This window comes from Melopsittacus undulatus, chromosome 5 (assembly GCF_012275295.1).
Source record: "Melopsittacus undulatus isolate bMelUnd1 chromosome 5, bMelUnd1.mat.Z, whole genome shotgun sequence".
Lineage (NCBI taxonomy): Eukaryota > Metazoa > Chordata > Aves > Psittaciformes > Psittaculidae > Melopsittacus > Melopsittacus undulatus.
In genome coordinates this window covers 2,460,401-2,479,452 of record NC_047531.1, presented here as the reverse complement: position 1 = coordinate 2,479,452, position 19,052 = coordinate 2,460,401, and the positions used below count along the sequence as shown (strand labels likewise).

At 39.9% G+C, this 19,052-nt stretch overlaps 1 protein-coding gene across 3 annotated transcripts in view; it reads left to right on the top strand.

Annotated features, from left to right (window-relative positions):
• USP6NL (USP6 N-terminal like) overlaps nt 1-19,052 on the top strand; it is a 117,910-nt gene that overhangs the window by 80,721 nt on the left and 18,137 nt on the right. For all 3 annotated transcript variants that reach the window (XM_034063389.1, XM_034063390.1, XM_034063388.1), the window contains 5 exons: nt 5,600-5,707; nt 8,173-8,282; nt 10,932-10,980; nt 12,998-13,118; nt 16,467-16,561. In XM_034063389.1, the coding sequence (XP_033919280.1) occupies nt 5,600-5,707; nt 8,173-8,282; nt 10,932-10,980; nt 12,998-13,118; nt 16,467-16,561 (483 nt within the window). The remainder of the gene's footprint in view (nt 1-5,599; nt 5,708-8,172; nt 8,283-10,931; nt 10,981-12,997; nt 13,119-16,466; nt 16,562-19,052) is intronic.

Here is a 19,052-nt window from a genome sequence, read left to right as displayed (position 1 = left end):
AACTAAGAACTCAGCAAATTCCTTTTCTTAAAATATCAAATGAGTGCATGAAAAAGCAATAATTTGTTTCCTAATTTTATATCATCATCCTTCTTTCTGTCCCGTCAGCTCCTCTGGGAGGAGAAGCTTGAGGTCAGAACACCTGTGGCTTTGTTTTACTGTGGCAATTGTGTGATTTTGAAGATCAAGTATGTTCCCACGTCAAAGAGATGATAAAAAAGCCTATGTGACAGCTACTTTGTTTATATAGAGAATGTTAAATACATCTTTCAGGGGACACAATAGCTACATGTTGTCTAAGCAGTAGAGGTCTTCCTCGTCAACCATCGATGATGTCAGTCTGTGATACACTGACTTAACTCAATAATCCTCTATTCACCAAGCATGCAGAAGGTACAGCAGGTCAGCTGAGCAGAAAGAGTTTCAGTTGATGTAACAAATTATAGGCTGAACTATAAATAGTGGCAGGAATAATTCAGTATGTTCATATAGAGGATGAACTGCGCTTGAGGCTAGGAAAAATTCCCACTGATTGTTGAACACTGGTGGAGCACACGAGTCTTTAAAAACAAGGGTGTTTTCCCTATTTCTTCTCCCATCTGGCATGGTAAATGAACCAGAACATGCAGAATAAAGAATCAGCCTCCTCCCAGTGGAAGCTCAGACATTATTTGTCACTGTTGTGTATGGAAAACCTGGTGTTGTTCTCAGCCGTGTACAAAACTCACAGATCAAGACAGTTTGTTGGAAGAATGCACCAGTTTTCCATGCTCACCTTCTTGAAGCACAGAAGCAGTAGTTGCAATGAACAGTTCCTGACTCCTGCTTTCTTGTCTTCACTTGGTTGGATGAAGTAGTTAACACTAGAGGAACAAATTGGTAAAGGAAATGAACAGCCTGTATCTTAAAAGACTCACTTCAGCTGACACTGGCATGGTTTCTGTGCAGTTAGAGTGCTCCTGAAATCAGCACTGTTTAGAAACAGCACTGAGGGGAACACTGCAGCAATACTGTTTTAAGGTTATACATTATAATTGTAGTGATGGCTTGGTTTTGGAGAATGGAATACTTGAGAGATAATTGCATTCTCAACAAGAGAGCAAGGGAGAGTCAGAGAAGATGGTGGTCCCAGGGATAGAGCAAGTACATCCAAAGTATAGGACTTCAGACAACCCCTTTATAATGAGCCTTCATACGTACAATTGACAGAGTTTTGGCTTGAAGAAATCTGTTCATACTGTACACATACTGTATGTGAATCCATACATTTGAGGACATTATGCTTAATTGCAAAATACAGTTTTCATTTAATACTCTTGCAGAGCTGCCTGTAGGCTGCTTCCCTACTTTTTTCTGTCATAACTTCACAGGGAGAATTAATGAAAAAACATTTACACACTGATGTGTGTGTGCATGGGAGATGCTTCAGTTTACACCTCCCCTGATCCTTATTGCAGAATATCTCAAGAGGGGAGTACCAGGAACTGTTTCCCCATTAGAGCTTCTGAGCTTAAACCTAATTAAAGAAAAGGGGTGTTGGTAACAGCTCAACCACATCCCTATCCTTTTAAATATCTCCTCCAGTGGGAGGTTCTTCACTCTTCCAGTCCCTGCCTTGGCCTGCCTCCCTGTGGATTATTTGCTTGCTACCTTCAGAGGAGGCCACATTTCTCGTGGTCTTCATTTTACCACTGACATACACGTAGAAGCTTTTCTTACTGCTCTTGACATCCCTGGCCAGCTTTGAGTCTATCAGGGCTTTAGCTTTCACATCCAGATCCCTGCCTGCTCAGACAATTTATTCTGTTCCTCTCAGGCTACCTGTCCTTGTTTCCACCCTCTGTAGGCTTCCTTTTTGTGTTGGAGTTTGTCCAGGAGCTTCTTGTTCATCCATCCAGGCCTCCTGGCATTTTTGCCTGACTTCTTTGTGTCTAAAACTCCTTGATTCCTGTATGATGATTTCGGCATCTTTTCAGTGGGGTCATCATGATTCTTACAGACCCTAGTCTCTGAAGTGAGTAACTGCCCTTGTGTCTTTGTATGATTTATGTTTGTCAAAACAAAGCTTTCATCTCTCTATCAGCCCTTTCTCATGCGGTCTTTCTCTAGATTATGCTTTTATTTCCTATTTGTATTTTACTGCTTAACAATCCAGGTTACAATCAACCAGACAGTAAATCCTTCCTGACTTAGTATGATCATAACTTTCAGGAAAGATTAAATAAAACTGTTAGATGTTATATTCCCATTTGAGTCTTTCCATCAAAGCGTTTCCATCTTTCACTGACTGCCTTCATCTGTCTGTGATTGAAGTTGTCTAAATTGAGAGGGAAAGGAAGAAGAGAAACAATCAGGGTAGCTGCAATTTCCAGCTGCTCTGGCATTCACACAGAATATAATAATCAAGTCTCCACTTAGTCTGGAGTCTGAACACAGAGCCTTAATGAAGAACCCTCTTGGCATGCCTGAGATTTTTTTGAATGAGATGGAGCAACTCTTGTATTTGCACATCTTCTTCCTTTTATGCAACCCACAGAAGTTAAGAACCTCTAAAGGCAGCAACCTTTATAAATATACTTTCTTTTCATTATAAATATACTTTCTTCTGAGCTTCAGATTATAATTCTTATGATTCTTTTTGAGGTGGCAGAGTCCCTCTGGTGCTTGTGCTTCCTGACATAACTGAGGAAGTCTTACTTACAGGAAAACCAGTTTTACATCTTGCAGCATTAGAAATGCCAATTCCTGCTCTTCAGACTGTGTGGTAATGGCCTCATTTTTTGTCCAGGAACTTGTTTGGACTTGTGCAGAGTGTTTGACACTGTCCTACACAACATCCTTGTCTCTAAATTGGAGCGACATCAGTTTGATAGGTGGACCACTCTGTAGATAAAGAACTGGCTGGATGGCCGCATGCAAAGAGTTGTGGTCAATGGCTCAGTGTCTGGCTGGAGACCAGTAACGAGTGGTGTCCCTCAGGGATCGGTGTTGGGACAGGTCTGGTTCAACGTCTTTGTCAGTGCCATGGACAGTGGGATTGAGTGTGCCCTCAGCAAGTTTGCCAATGACACCAAGCTGTGTGGTTCTGTTGATCCGCTGGAGGGAAGGAATGCCATCCAGAGGGACCTTGACACACTTGTGAGGTGGGCTGATGCCAACGTCATGAAGTTTAACCATGACAAGTATAAGGTCCTACACCTGGGTCGGAGCAATCCCAGGCACAGCTACAGGTTGGTCAGAGAAGAGATTCAGAGCAGTCCTGCGGGGAAGGACTTGGGGGTGTTGGTCAATGAGAAAATGAACATGAGCCGGCTGCAGTGTGCGCTTACAGCCCAGAAACCAACCGTATCCTGGGCTGCATCAAGAGGAGCGTGACCAGCAGGTCAAAGGAGGTGATCCTGCCCCTCTACTCTGCTCTTGTGTGACCTCACTTGGAGCATTGTGTGCAGTTCTGGTGTTCTCAACATAAAAAGGGACATGGAACTGTTGGAACAAGTCCAGAGGAGGCCACGAGGATGATCAGGGGCTGGAGCAGCTCCTGTATGGAGACAGGCTGAGAAAGTTGGGGCTGTGCAGCCTGGAGAAGAGAAGCTGCGTGAAGACCTCATAGCAGCCTTCCAGTATCTGAAGGGGGCCTACAGGGATGCTGGGGAGGGACTCTTCATTAGGGACTGTAGTGATAGGACAAGGGGTTAAAACTTAAACAGCAGTGGTTTAGATTAGATATAAGGAAGAAATTCTTTACTGTGAGGGTGCTGAGGCACTGGAATGGGTTGCCAAGGAAGTTGTGAATGCTCCATCCCTGGCAGTGTTCAAGTCCAGGTTGGACAGAACCTTGGGTGCCATGGTTTAGTGTGGGGTGTCCCTGCCCATGGCAGGGGGGTTGGAACTAGATGATTTTTCCAACCCTAGCTATTCTATGATTCTAATGTAACTTGTTGAATTTTCTACTTCTTCCTTATTAATTCAGAGTGAGTAATTATTAATTCAGAAGAGCAGATTCTGTTTTTGCAATTGTATAGACCCAACCCAGCATTTCTCAACATATTTTGAACCTTATATTACTTAGGGAAATAAAAGACAGCAGAGGGCAGCATTATTGTACTTACAGTAAAGATACTCAGCTAATACTCAGTTTGCTCATTTATAATGTTTTTAACTGGCTGGTGACTGAATGATTAACAGGAAGGAGTGTTGCTGTCATGTATGGGTCCCCATCTCCTCCCCCAGTTCCCAGAACACAGTGCAACCATGGCATTTTCACAAAGTCACAGAATCATGCAACATCACAGGATGGTTGGGGTTGGAAGGGACCTCCAGAAGCCATCTCTTCCAGCCCCTTCTCAGCCAGGGCCACCTCACCTCCCAGAATACTTATGTAGAGCAAGACTTGTCTTGAGAATTTATTTTTCACAGAATCCCACACTGGTTTGGGTTGGAAGGGACCTTAAAGCTTGTCCAGTTCCAACCCCTTCCACAGGCAGGGACACCTTTTACAGGACCAGTTGCTCCAAGCCCTGTCCAACCTGGTCTTCAACCAGTTCTCCTCATTAACAACCTTATGGTTGTTGGAGATGTTTGAAAACCACTTACACAATCATAATTAAGTGGCAGAAATGTTTGCTATCCAGGTACACTGTTGTTGTACCATGGGTCTGAGCAGTAAAGCTACATGTCAATGGGAACACAGAATCATAGAATAGGTTGGGTTGGAAAGACCTTAAGATCATCTAGTTACACACAGGTACTCAGTTATCCCCTTACGACCCATTTTGAATACAAGTTTTATGTGTCAGAACAGAATATGTCAGGAATGGGGAATTTCTTTTTCAGAGCTAAGAATTGCATGGAGCATTTGTAGGTTGTGCTGTGTGTCAGCTACACTTTCTACAGCTATCTTTTATACCTTGTGCTTGTGGAAATGTTTTAATATGCATTTAAAAACCTGATAGTTGAGAAGTATGATCTAGAATCTGTTAACTTTAGAACTGGCATCTTGTGGGGTTTTTGGTGGTCTCAGGTTTGGTTGGTAGGCATACCTACATTTCAGCACACTGAGTGTTTTAAATCAAATTCAAAATCAGTTATGCTTTTGGGGTTTTTTCCTCTTTTACTGATAATCTTTAAAGCTTTATGATATTGCTGGTTGCCTTTTGCCGTTGCCATTAATAGTTTGTAGTTACAGCTTGTCCTGAAATCCTGTGTTCCAAAAAACACGATTTTTTTGGGTCCGAGTTACAAAATTTGGAGTAGTCTTTCCAATATTTGTAGAACAGGTGCTGCTCAGCAGAGGTGATACAATTTTGATTGTATCAAATTTGATTGCTTCCTACATAAGAAACCCTGGCTCCTAAGCATAGCCTGCACAGAATGATGTTTTGGTCTGTGTGTCCCATTTCTTTCCCTGTCCCATATAATGTCACTGGATGCTTCAGTCCCCTAAAAGACAGAGAACACTTTGTCCCCAGCAGGTCATCCCTTTGCTAGGACAATTGATGTACTTGCATTTCTCTGTTGCATGTTGTGTGTCACTTTTCCTTTATTCAGGCTGTTGTAGATTTTACTGCATTTACATTTGTTTGGTTTTTTATTTTTACAGTTTCATAGCAGAATTTATAAAGGAATCCCACAGCAGTTCAGAGGGCAAGTCTGGTGCTTACTCCTTGACATCCCTAAAATGAAAGAAGACATGAAAGACTTCTATAATGTGAGTTTGTAGGATTTCCACTTAATACTAATCAAAAAATGCCAGATACTAAGAATACAGGTTTTATTAAGCTTTTATTGTTATGTAATGTTAAAAGAAAAAGGATAAGAAATTGTACAGAATTTTATGGTTTGGTTTAGCTAGGAAAAAGCCTACTTATTTGAACAGCACTTTTTCAGCTGATTTTCTGTAATTCATAGAGATAATTTGATCTTTCCATTTCTTTTCCCATCCTCAAGCACTTGCAAAAGCCCTTCTAAAAACAAAGTAAAACAAAATAAAACCCAGCCCTGTCCCAGTAAGAAAACAGAAACCTCTGGATCTGCAGCTCTTTGAGAAAGGTCCATGAAGGAAGTGCCTTGTTAGGTGAGGTTGAGTGAGAGGAGTTCAGTGTTCTGAGGGGATGGAGGTTGGTCCCTTACTCTTGTAAAGGCCAGAACAAGCTGGCTATCTTTCTACCATCTCATCTGCGAGTGAAGCTTAGATATCCATTACAAAGCACTGTCTGGTTACTTGATTGTATTCTCAGAGGTGCAAGTCATGACACGATGTAAACTCTACCAAATTCTACAGGCATAAATTGACCACTTAAGTGTATCTCCTACTTAGAATATAACAAAAATAATCTGTTACCCCTCTGTCCTGATCCTTACCCCGATTCAGCAACCTCTGGATTACTGTGGTCACGTTCCTCTAAGTTTTTCTCTAATAACTACTTTTTCTGTCAGTGTGAATACAGCTGATGGCCATCAGAGCTCAATTTCAGACTGAAGTGTAGAGAATAAGGTTCATGTGCAGGCTAGTAAGTTAGGCAGGAGGGGATTAAAGCCCTTAAACGTCTGTCTTTTCCTCATTGTGTGTCTCTCTCTCTGTTAAAGGATTACAGGGAGAGTTTGGCTAACAGAAAGGTAATTTAATATTGTAGAGTGTTTAAATTAAACCAGGAATGTAACTGTTCACTGCCTTTTAAGGAAGTAACGTCCAGAGTTACAAGGAAATGCATTGCTTGTTTGGCTTTGGCATTTTCATTTGGAGCTGGGACTCTGGGTCTGAGTAGACAAGGGATCTTGTACAGTCATGAAAGAAGATTGATGTTGGCCTTGATGTTATCTAAATTTTGGTATCTGTAATCTTCCTCTTAAGAGATTTCTCTCTCTTTAGTCTGACAGGCTGCTCTTTGACTAGTGTGTTTTGTTAACTTCATAAGTAAGATTACTGGCAGATCCAAGAGGGGTAAAACAGAGTTCATGCTGAATGATGTAGTTGTGGGATAGAATACTGAATAAAACTAGAAGCATTTTAACATAGGTGAATTCATCTTCAGAAATGATTGATGTCATCTAGTGCTCAATGTAAAACAAAAATGTGTTTGTAGTTCAAATAGAGAAGTAGAAAGAGTTTATTCCATATTATTCTAGCTTGTTTATTTGCAATAAGCTTATTTTACTGCTCTCCATTTTTCCCATTTCCTAAAGTTGGTTCAATGATTTACAAGTAATTCCTGATATGTCTGAAGCTTCTGGTTGTATTCATCAGACTGAATGAATGTCACTGTTCCCTGTTTGATCCCTTGTTTTTCTTAGTTTTGGTATTTCTTAGTTTGGGTTTTAATTAGTTTTGGGTTTAAGCCTTTTTGCTTTTTTTCAACCAGAATGTGTAGAGCTCAGCTGTTAGATTGTCAGTGGTATTCTCTAATAACGCCTATGAAGGTATAATGGTTTGGAAATAGCATGTTGAATCCAGTTAGAAATATCTGGCAAACTCAACTTTTGGAACAGATATGAGAAAGAATGAGTGTATGGCAAGAGAAAATTATTGTAAGTGCAAAATAGAAGGTGGCAATTTAATCTATTCAGGCTTCCTAAGTATTCAATTGCAAAATTGGATTTAATTATAAAACATTAAAGCAAGTGCGAAAGTAGAGGTATTCTACAGCTGAATTAGATTAGAACAGAAAGACAGAGGAAATGACTAGAGAAATGTCCATTACCTATACTTAGATAATAACTGGTAGTTCTGTAGCTATTACTTCTGCTTAAAGAAAAAGGCAGGAAAAGTATGAAAACCACACTAAATCATTTGCTAAAAGTCTGGTCTGGAGCACTTGCATCTTAGGTTCTTGTACCTGAGTAGTGAAATGCACTTTGTGTCTTTCTCCAGTGATGTCCCTGCCTGAGAAATGGCAATTAGAAATTTGAAGTGCTGAAACACAGCCTTGAATATAGGTAGTGAATGGTGTGTCACAAAAATGTGTATTATGGGCTTGGTCTTTTTTCATCTAGGCTTTGTGAATTCTGGCTCCATAGAACCTGTATATGTGTGTTTTGGAAGTTAAAACTCTTACTTTGGGAGTTGTTGTTATAATAAGTATTTTAAGTTATGAGCTGGCAGATGCTTCAGTATAGGTGTAAAGTCAGGCAGTTCACATTTTGAAACTTAATTTGTGTTCTTTACTGTTTTCCCAGAAATTGAAGTGTCATGCACGAAGGTCTTCACCAGATATTAGGCAAATTGATCTTGATGTAAATCGAACATACAGAGATCACATCATGTTTCGGGACAGATACGGGGTTAAGTAAGTAAATGAAAAGGTTTTGCTTTGCTTGCCTTAAAACTGGCTTCTGATCTGCCTCTGTGACCTGGTCAAGCACATTGAATGTAAGCTCCAGACTTTCAGAGCAGGATTATCTACGTGTGATTGTGTCACTGCTGTTATTACTGCAAAAACTGACTAGTCACTTCAGCTAGTTTCCCCTAACTATGAGGCAGTCAGTAGCATTCTGAAGAAAACCATTTCTAAGCTGTTCTCGTTTCATATTTAATAAAAAGTCTCAGGTATTGTAAATATGAAAGCATGGGAATTCCAGACTGATAAATGAAGATTTATTTTCAAGACCAAAATAACTCTTTGCATCCCTAATAGCTTATGGATTTTAGCCTTCCTTTGGCTATTACATTCCTCTCCTTCTAGCAGCTAACTGACAACCAAGCAGAAGAGTATTTTATATGTGGGCATTTAATTATCTACAAATGTAGGCCTTAATACATTGGGATTCCTTCAAAATTCTTGTTGGTTTGTTGGTTTTGGATGAGGAATATTAGGCAACTGTCAGCTTTAAAAATGCTTAGGAATTAAATAAGTGGTGATACAAACGTCAGTATTGTTGCTAGCTTGCAGCATCAGCACCCTGCTGAGATGAAGAGGGTATTCTTGCCCCTCTGTGACTGTATTCGTTCAGTTTTTAATCTCCTTTTCTTTCCAAGACACATTCTACGGTAGTCAGCTATTTTCAAGAAGTAATACTCGAAAGATCCGTGGACTTTAATGTGATAATAAACCAAGCGTTTTCTTTGAGTATTGTTCTAGCTCTTCTGTGGGCAAATTCTAAATATGGGGCATTTCTCTGGTGGGTGTAACACAGGATGGAGTCCAAAGCAGAAATTCCCAAGCTGAGAGCTGTTCTGTGCAGCTACTCTGTGTGTGTGTGCATGTGTGTATACATATATGTATGCATATGTACTATACATATATATATACACACACATATATACACACATATGTGTATATATATATATTTGCGAAGTGCCATGTGTATGTGAGATGCTGTGCCTCTCAGCAGTACTGACACAGTGCCCTGCAAAAATGCCTGTGTTGCTTCTGGGCCTCAGTTATTTTTTATGCCCACATTTTAGATGTTAGCAGAAGCTTCCTGCCTCCTCAGTTTGGGGTTAACAGAAGCAGAGCCAGCGCCATCCCCTGCAGCTGTGCTGTAAGAATGCCATCCGAGTCCACAGGAAAGCCTTTGGCAGCCTAAAGCAGTTTCACACTTGGAATAGATCTTGGTATTACTGGGCATATTTTATGCATTTCCAGTGATGCCTCCATGAAAAATTCAGAAATCATTTCACATAGCAATGAAATAAAAGTCCCCTGGGTAAATCAACAGCTTCTTTGACTTCTAAGTAGACTGTATGTCTTTGAAGTTCCCTTCTTTTACAGGTCTTTAGTGGTATCATCTAGTGTAAATAGTACTGAAATACCCATTATTTAATGTGTTTTACTGTGAATGAGATTGAGCTCTTATGTTCGGTTTCATACGGTCAGCTGAAGATATAGGAGCTTCCTGTGTACATTTGGGACCTTTCAGTTTGTCCTTGTAAAATAAGATTCCAGCTTAATGTCTAGTCCCCCAGGCTACACTTTACTTTGGTTACTGAAGAACAGCCAAGCTTCACTTCTGCAAGAGGGCAGCAAAAATGCCATAATCGGGATGCTTTGGTACAATTCTCCAAGTATGCATCTTCTTCCCATAGAAAACAGTCAGGTTTTGGCTTATGCTTTCATTACTTAACCTGCTAATGTCTATTTCTATACATTCAGTTAGTGACAGACAGAGAATTTCCATGGACAGAGGAAGGACAGTATGCAAACCTCAGCAGTTTAATAGCAGCTGTAGTCATAGATGAAAGGAGACATTCAGGTTTGTAAATTCTCTCCTGAGCAGATCCCAAAAAGGAGGTGTGAGTTTGATGTCCCAGTTTGAGAAGAGCAGAGTTTTGTTTTGTTTTGGGTTTTATGCTTTTAGTCTTACTGCCTTCCCAAATTAGATTGGTTTTACAGAAAGGTCTCTCTCTGTAATTCCACCTCTGTAGTAGCTGGAGATCAGTACCCTGAGGAGGACCGAGCATAGGATGTTGAGTCACAATTGGTGGTGGTTTTCTTCACTTTGACAGCAGCAGTCACCTAAAGCAGCCTTTGTTTGCCAAGATGAAGACACCTTAGTGGCTGCTCTGTGCATTTCAATTCTTCTACATCTCTGTTTGAAATTGGGAACAGCTGTTAGTGTTCTGCAAGCACAGAAATGAGGTCTGGGGTGGTTCAAGTCCTGGCATTCAGAATAAATCAGTGTTTGAAATGTAGCCCATCCTGTGTTTCACTTTGTCTGTAAAAATGATGATCTGACACCATTGCCTTCTCAGAGTATTACAGGTTTGTTTTTTTTTTAACTTTTCAGCATGTAAACCAGCAGAAAAGTGCTAAATAGAGTGTTGGTTTGAAATCAGAACCTTGTGTCTTTATAAAGTGGGGTTAATCTTGTTCTTTATTGCTAACAAATTATATTTTGGAAACAGGTTTCCAGAAAAAGTTCACTACTTTTGTGTCTGTCTCTTCCTACAAAAGACAATATTGTAATGTTTTCCTTTTCTACTCTTGCTTCTACAGGCAACAATCTTTATTCCATGTTTTAGCTGCATATTCCGTATATAATACGGTAAGTTGTGTACCTTCACACTTCAATGTAGTTTCTCTGAATTGATAGTAACTTGCATTGCTGTGTCTTTCTCCCTATAAAGAAAACCCCAACAAACATTTCACAGACCTTTGCAAGTGTATAGAAATGAGGAAGAATTTTGTTTACAGTGAGGGTGGTAAAACACTGGCACAGGTTGTCAGAGAGGTGGTGGGTGCATGAGCCCTGGAGCCATTCAAGGCCAGGCTGGATGTGGTTCTGAGCAACCTGATCGAGTTGAAGATGTCCCCACTCATTGCAGGGGGTTGGAACTAGATGAGCTTTAAAGGTCTTTCCCAACCTAAACCTGCCACGGGCAGGGACCCCTTCCACTGGAGCAGCTGCTCCAAGCCCCTGTGTCCAACCTGGCCTTGAACACTGCCAGGGATGGGGCAGCCACAGTTTCTCTGGGCAACCTGTGCCAGCGCCTCACCAGCATTGTATCTTACTGGGCAGACTGAACTGTGCATACAGTTCAACTGAAACTAAGTATAGTGTCTAATAAGAATAATTAATTTCTGCTGTGCTGAGCTTTTAACTACTGTTATTTTCCTCCCATTTCATTAAATGCTTCCCGTTCATTTGAATGATGGTAAGGAAGACACTGCAGAAAGATGCATGTTGGAGTAAACAGGCATATTTCATAACCTGGAGGGGTCTAACAAATGCAAAAGGATTTTAAAGGCTGCATCTTCTTTACTTTAAGCCCTTGGTGTTGGCTGCAGTCCTGGATGAGGATTTGTTAGTGGTGGTTTCCTGACATAAGGGTTAGAAATTTAGGTATTTTGTAATGTTTTTTTGTCTGCATGCTAAAAATAGAAGAAACAGAAATCCTGTCATGTCCCCATTTAACTGTGGTTTAATGCACTATCCTCTCCTTCCTTGTGCCCATTTTGTCATCTTTTCACTTTCTAACCAGCAGTAGCTCCTTACAATTCAATGGAAAAGTTTGTAAAGTTAAGAAGAAAGCAAAATCAAGCAGTTAACTCTAAACAGCACTGCCTCATTTTTGAAAGGTCTAGGGGATAGAACGTTTCTGTCCTGTTTCAGCTTCTGTTTCCTCACATTTGTTGGCCCATAAAAGGTTAGAATTTGTTGTCTTCCACTGTTACGTTGTCATAAGCTTTTCTTTGTAAGCAGCCTTGACTCACTGAGAAGTAAAACTCTGGAAGAACCTCTATATATGTCCTGTAAAATTAGACTAGTATCAAGTTGCCTGAAAAATACTGTTTATAATCAGCTGTTAAAGTGTAATGATGCAGTGAGGTTTTTATTTAGCACTTAATGTTGCATTTTTCCTCTTATGCTTTGGTTTTATCTTGAACTTGTCAATTCAGGTTAAATCTGTCAACTGAAAGAAACTCAGTCCAAGTATTTGTAAGGATGTAGGCTCAATTGTTATCAGTGGGGTTAGCTGAGCAGCTAAATGACAGTGACGTTTGATTCCTGCAATAGAAGTAAAAATTAATGGCAGAGGAAATACCCAAATTCAGGGTTGGAATAATAAAGGTTTTTTCCTTCAGGTTTGTTACATCTGCTTGCTATGGGCTGCTAAACTTGAGCAGATTTATAGTTATAGGTCACTCTAAAAAGGTCTTGCATTTGTCAGATGGTGCCCTGAGTGTAAAGCCAGACAAAGCAAGAGCTCTTCTTTCCAAGCCTCCCTTGAATTACAACTAAACCACATCCAATTGGACAGCAAGATACAGTTATTTGGTATTATTAGTACTGACCAAGGGATTTGTGCATCAGTAAAAAGTTCAAATGCACCATCAAGATTTCCATTTACTTTTCAGTTGAAGGGTTGTGAATAATTCCTTCTATCTATCAATGTTGTAAATACTTCAGTGTTAAGTGTGTTTGGTGGTGTCATAACTGGGGAACTTACACCATTAAGTCGGGCATCCTCTTTCCTCCACTAGGTCAAGGAAGAACTAAGAGCTCATGGTTATAAGGCTTTTGTTTTCAGTGTTGTAATGTTTCACTGTCTGATTTTCAGGAAGTTGGATATTGTCAGGGAATGAGCCAGATCACAGCTTTACTCCTTATGTACATGAATGAAGAAGATGCCTTCTGGGCCTTGGTGAAGCTTTTCTCTGGGCCAAAGCATGCCATGCATGGTATGGAGTTTCCTGTCACTTGGTATATGTTAGGTTTCAAGTCATAAATTATTTCAAAGTGGAGCTATGCTTTTCTGTCTGTATAGTCAAAATAAGACATAATGGAATCTTTATACTGGGGGACTATTGGATATTACTAGACCTTTTACCCATAATGGTATTGTAATTGTTTTTATATGTGATATCTTTCAGATAGTTCTTAATGAAAATCAGATGGTTTCCTTTCATCTTAATCTCTTAGGGAATGTAACCAATTGAAAGCTGGTTATGTAGGCATCTGTATAGCAATAAAGTATTAGTGGAAACCTAATATGTGTTAGATTGTGTTAAACAATGTGTTAGAATGTATTAAATACTGCAGCTGTGCTGTCATTTGGTAGGACAGGAATCTGTAGTTAAAAATGTACTTGTATCTAGTATTAACTTCATCTTCCTTGGTTTTATCTCTGCCTTGTACAGCATTTCCTGCTCTCATGGTCTTGTTACTTTTATGTCATTGGTAGTTATGTCATCTCTTTCCATGCCAAATTTTGTATGATCTGTCCATATTCCATGGCTCCTGGTATGGAAAAACTCCAGGAATTCCAGCATCTTTTGTATATGTTAGTGGTGTGATAATTCAGAAAAACTGTAGTTCTTGGAAGCCAGAAAAGTAGATCTGGGGCTTTTTAGGAAATTATCAGCAAGATCTAACTCCTTTTACTCACTTAAGACTTTCCAATATGGTGATACCTTCCTTCCCTGGCTTTTTGTGGAATCATAGAATGGTTTGGGTTGGAAAGGACCTTAATATCATCCAGTTCCAGCCACCCTGTCATGGGCAGGGAAACCTCTCACTAGACCAGGTTGCTCCAGGCCCCGTCCATCCTGAACTTGAACACTGCCATTGGGTTGAGCACTCACAACTTCCTTGGACAACCTGTTCCAGTTGCCTCATCACCCTAACAGTAAAAAACTTCTTCCTTATTTCTAACCCAAACTTCCCATTTAAGTTTAAACCCATTACTCCGTGTTGCAGTCCCTGATGAAGAATCCCTCTCCAGCATCCCTGTAGGCCCCCTTCAGACACTGGAAGCTGCTATGAGGTCTCCACGCAGCTTCTCTTCTCCAGGCTGAACAGCCCCAACTTTCTCAGCCTGTCTCCATACAGGAGGTGCTCCAGCCCCTGATCATCCTCGTGGCCTCCTCTGGACTTGTTCCAACAGTTCCGTGTCCTTTTTATGTTGAGGACACCAGAACTGCACACAGTGCTCCAAGTAAGGTCTCACAAGAGCAGAGCGGAGGGGCAGGATCACCTCCTTTGCCCTGCTGGTCACGCTCCTTTTGATGCAACCCAGGATACAGTTGCTTTCTGGGCTGTAAGCACACACTGCAGCCAGCTCATGTTCATTTTCTCATTGACCAACACCCCCAAGTCCTTCTCCTTGGGCTGCTCTGAATCTCTTCTCTGCCCAGCCTTTAGCATCCTGTGTTCTTGGATGTTCTCCATGTGCTAGACAAAGTGCTAGTTGGTCGTTTTCCTATTTATACTTCTACAAAAGATATTGCCTTTAAAAACAAAAAGGTGTAACCTGACTTGAGGGTCTGTGTCTTAAGTGAAGTTTTTAATCCATCAGAGTCAAATGCTTGATCAAAGCTTTCCACAATGATAACACAGACTAAAAGCATCTTAGAAAACACCATATATTTAATAATAATCAAGAACTATACAATTACAACTGTGTGGAATGTTGAAATCTTCAAAGGTCATAGAAGATTTTAGGTGTTTGGGGGAGTAAATCTAAATCAACTTATTATATACCAAATCTGGTTTCACTACATGGGAGCTTCACATGGGTGCAGGTGCCTTTTTAAGATGCCATAGACTGCAAACAGGATTTTAAAACTCATTCCAGATTTGATGTCTTAGTGTTTTGTCAGTGTCCCCTTCTGACCTTAGAGTGTGGTGCTACTGGAGAGCTCTTAACACAGATTTCTCAGGCTGATTTCTGTAGTCATCCTTTGACCTTGCTGTAATGAATAAGAGGGTTCATCTGGTAGGTGATGAGGAAGAAAAGCTGATGTCATGTCAGCCACTTCCTAGACTCCCGGTGTTTTAAGCATGAGGTTTCATTATAATCCATGTCTTAACTACTCGGTCTTTGAGTTCTAGAGCTGTTTAGGGTTCTGGACCCTTCCAGTGTTTTCCATACGAAAACTTGGTTTTGTTATTGACTTTATCTTCTCTGAGCACTTGTAAAAGTCTTCACAGACTGTTGAACTTACAAACTCTCTGTCAGGTTTTCTGCTTCCAAAGGGTTTACAAATAGATCTATTAGTATTTTTTAATGCCTTTGGGAAGTTGCTTTCTTGGGGGGAGGCTTGTTTTTTCACATTGTTGTACTGACAGTGTTTGATCTCTGCTTTTCTGATCTGAACACAGCTTCAGCTTTCTGAAGGACCTTCTCTGAAGGGTTCCTTTTCCTGCTGGGTAGCTGTGCTTGCTTTCCTTTCCATTTCAAGATTTTTTGGCTACTTTTATGTTACTCTGATCTATTATGTTACTCTGTAACATATCTGTAACATGTATCAGTTACTCTGTTACTGTTATGTTACTCTGATCTGAACACAGCTTCAGCTTTCTGAAGGACCTTCTCTGAAGGGTTCCTTTTCCTGCTGGGTATCTGTGCTAGCTTTCCTTTACATTTCAAGGTTTTTTGGCTAGTGTTATATGCTTGCTCTGAGCCTTTAGCTGTGCTGATAGCTCAATTGTAAGGGGATCTCAGCCCTTTCCTTTTCCAGCATGTGAGCACTAAAAACTGCTCGGTATTTTTATATGCCCTTAGTTTCAGTTATGTGAGCTCACAGTCTTTATGCTACATATTCATTATATTTGTCTTGGTAGAATATCCCTCTTGTCATCTTCCTGATCTTCAGTGCAGACAGTTCTAGTAACTGCCTGTGCTGTTTGTCCTTCTAGCATGAATTTGCTGGGTATAATCCTGATTTATGTCTCTGCTCTCAAAAGTTTCAGTTGGTGTGGGTTGTGATTTCGTGTTTTTAAAGAGTAATTAGAAATTGGTTTACCCTGGGTCTTATGATGGGTAGACTAACATAGGACCGGTGGATCTGCTGTCATCAAGCATCATTAATCTAATCGTAGTCACTAAGGGAATGCATTGGTATTTTGCTGTAGTCACTGAGGCAAGAGTATGTGCATGTCCATATGAGGACTTCATAGTATTGTGCTGAATATCTGTTCAGATTCAGTGGCCTCATAGAAGAATGATGTTCTCAGGGCTCTTAATACATTTGTAATATCATTTTTATAGTGCATACACCTGTTACACGGTCAACTTCTTTTCTTAGGTTTTTTTATTCCTGGTTTTCCAAAACTGTTGAGGTATCAGGAGCATCACGACAAAGTACTGACAAAATTTCTGACCAAACTTAAGGAGCATTTGGTAAGTATTTACAGCACAATAAAAGCAATTCCTATGTACAGCTTGCTGCCTTGTTTCACTTCAGGTTAACTCACCAGGTTAAGGTTACCTCAAACCTCAGAAAAAAACATGCAAAACAAGAAGGGGCAGAAGTGCTGTTGTTTTCATTACAGACCCAGTTATGGTGTACCTTGACAGAGTTAATCCTAAGAGTAATTAAACTGGGTATCCATCTTGCTTTTCACCTCTGAAAATATGCTGTCCTTCTACATGGCTTTATGCAAATTGCTGGATAGCAAGCTGATGTTAAAACGTTGAAGCAAGAGTTTATTGTATGTAGAGCTCTCTGGCTCATCTCTGGACAGAGGTGATTTTGCAACCAACAAGTTTTAATCTGTTTAAAAAAAGAACCTTTATAAGAGAGTTTTAATATTTGCGCACACAGTAGGATTTTCATGCAGCTAAATGTTGTGTTATCTCTTGTAATGCTCTTAAATAGGAAGTAATACTCTCTGTGTTGCTAACATTGGCTGTATTTATTCCATGTTCTTTTTCTGATGGGGGAAAAATGCTGTTCCAGTAGTCAGGAATTTGCTTTTACAATCACATTGGTTCTGTTAGAATCCATATTCAAGTCTTAAAAGGTAGTGTAAGAGATGCTCAGTTGCAGCAACATCTTTGAAGAGTGCCTGCTATCTTCTCAGGACAGTACTATTTTCTGTTTGGTGCATTTATCGCCTTACAAAAATAAGTCAATGTGAGATCAGACTAGCACCCTGGCAATGATGAATTGCATCTAATGTGTGCCAGTTGTGTTATAAAGTAGAACTTAATGTCTTTTTTTACCAACGTGCTCTAAGATCTGTTTATAACATGGAATTAGGCAGATCTGGTTAGGAAAAGAAACCCAACCCACTCCTCTGTTAAAAGGTTGACTCAAAATTAGTCATGGAAGGTGCTCTTATCATATTGATAAAACATAAAAAAAGGAAAATCCCAAGACAAGTTCTTTTACAACCTTGACTCTGTAAGCTCTGGACTTAGTTTTTACAGTACAGTCACAACATGATGATTCTTGTTTAGACCTACAGTCTTACTCTCATTTTTGAGGTTATCACATTTCAGGAACAAAGTCTAGAATAATCCCAAGAAGATTGAGTGGTTTAACAGGAAATGGCAAAAGGCCCTTTCTAAACCTCAGAATAATTATACATGATTGAGGTGCTACAGCCTGAGGTAGCACATCACTGGATTTTGTATATTGCTTGTATACCTCTTATTACTACATTTAATAATCAAGAACTATTTTATTCTGCCATCTGTCCCCATCCCTCATGTCCCCCCACCACAAATGGATTGGATGGTAGAGACAGTTTCAGAAAAGGGTAGGGAATTGATTTAGCAACTGGAAAAGCTCATTTAAATAAAAGGCTTTGATTGCTCCCTCTGAGGGAGTTCTTGGCCACTTGTATAGAGGGATCCAGAAAACAGAAAACATTCACTCTCTCTCTTTATATTTATTACATGAATTTGTTCTCAGGTTTAAATCAGAACTTGTTTCTATTTTTGTGTGAATTGGTTTAGTGGCATTGAATTTAATAGCAATCAGGGTTTTTATGAGGGAGAGGTATGGACCATTATATCTATCTTTCAGTAGGCTGATGGCCATTCTTACATTCAGTAGGCTGATGACCATTCTTACAGGTTAGAAAGATCTCAGAATAAGGTGGTTTTTGCTCTGTCTGCTTTTTATAAAGACTCCCAAAATGAAAATGTCATAAGGATTATTTCAATTATACCAAGAATTCTTTTTCCTCATTCCTGACTGTGAATGTATCTCTTAGATGAACCCATTCTACCTCACTGAAAGATGAAAGTAAAGCCTGCAGATGAACCAGAGGGATTTGGTCCATTGCTCATTCCGTGTTTGTGTACTTTAAATTTTAGGAAAGGCTGAATGTGGCAAGCAGAAAATAGGGTCTTATCCCATAGTTCAAGTTCAGAATTTCTTAACTTTTTGGCTTTTACTTAAACTTTTCATCTTTGAGTTCTCCCTCAAAGAACTTTGAAGAGCTCTATGGTAGTGCCAAGAAGCTTTAGCCACCCTTTAAGGGGTGGCATACCAGATGCTCTAGGGAAATGAGGCCCCTTAATTAAGAAATGAAATACCTCATCAACCTAAGTGCTAGTTTTAGGTCTTGTGTTTGAAGAATTCAACTGTTTTAAGCTGCTTTCTAGTAGATAGGTATCCTTGTGACAAAGTCTCTTCTACCTTCAGCATGAATTGCAACCTTACTACAGAGAAAGACTAAATGGATGCAGTGCCTGAGCTTTGGTTGTGACAGATTGATGTAATTTCATCAGAGGGGATTTAATTCTCTGCTACTTCTGTCCCCAAAAAATAAGTGGAAGACTAAGATGTGTTAATACCCCTGCATCTCCAGATGCATGTTACTTCAGGTGGTGACGCTGCTGAGGAAAACTATAAAAGACAGAAATGATGTTTGTTAGA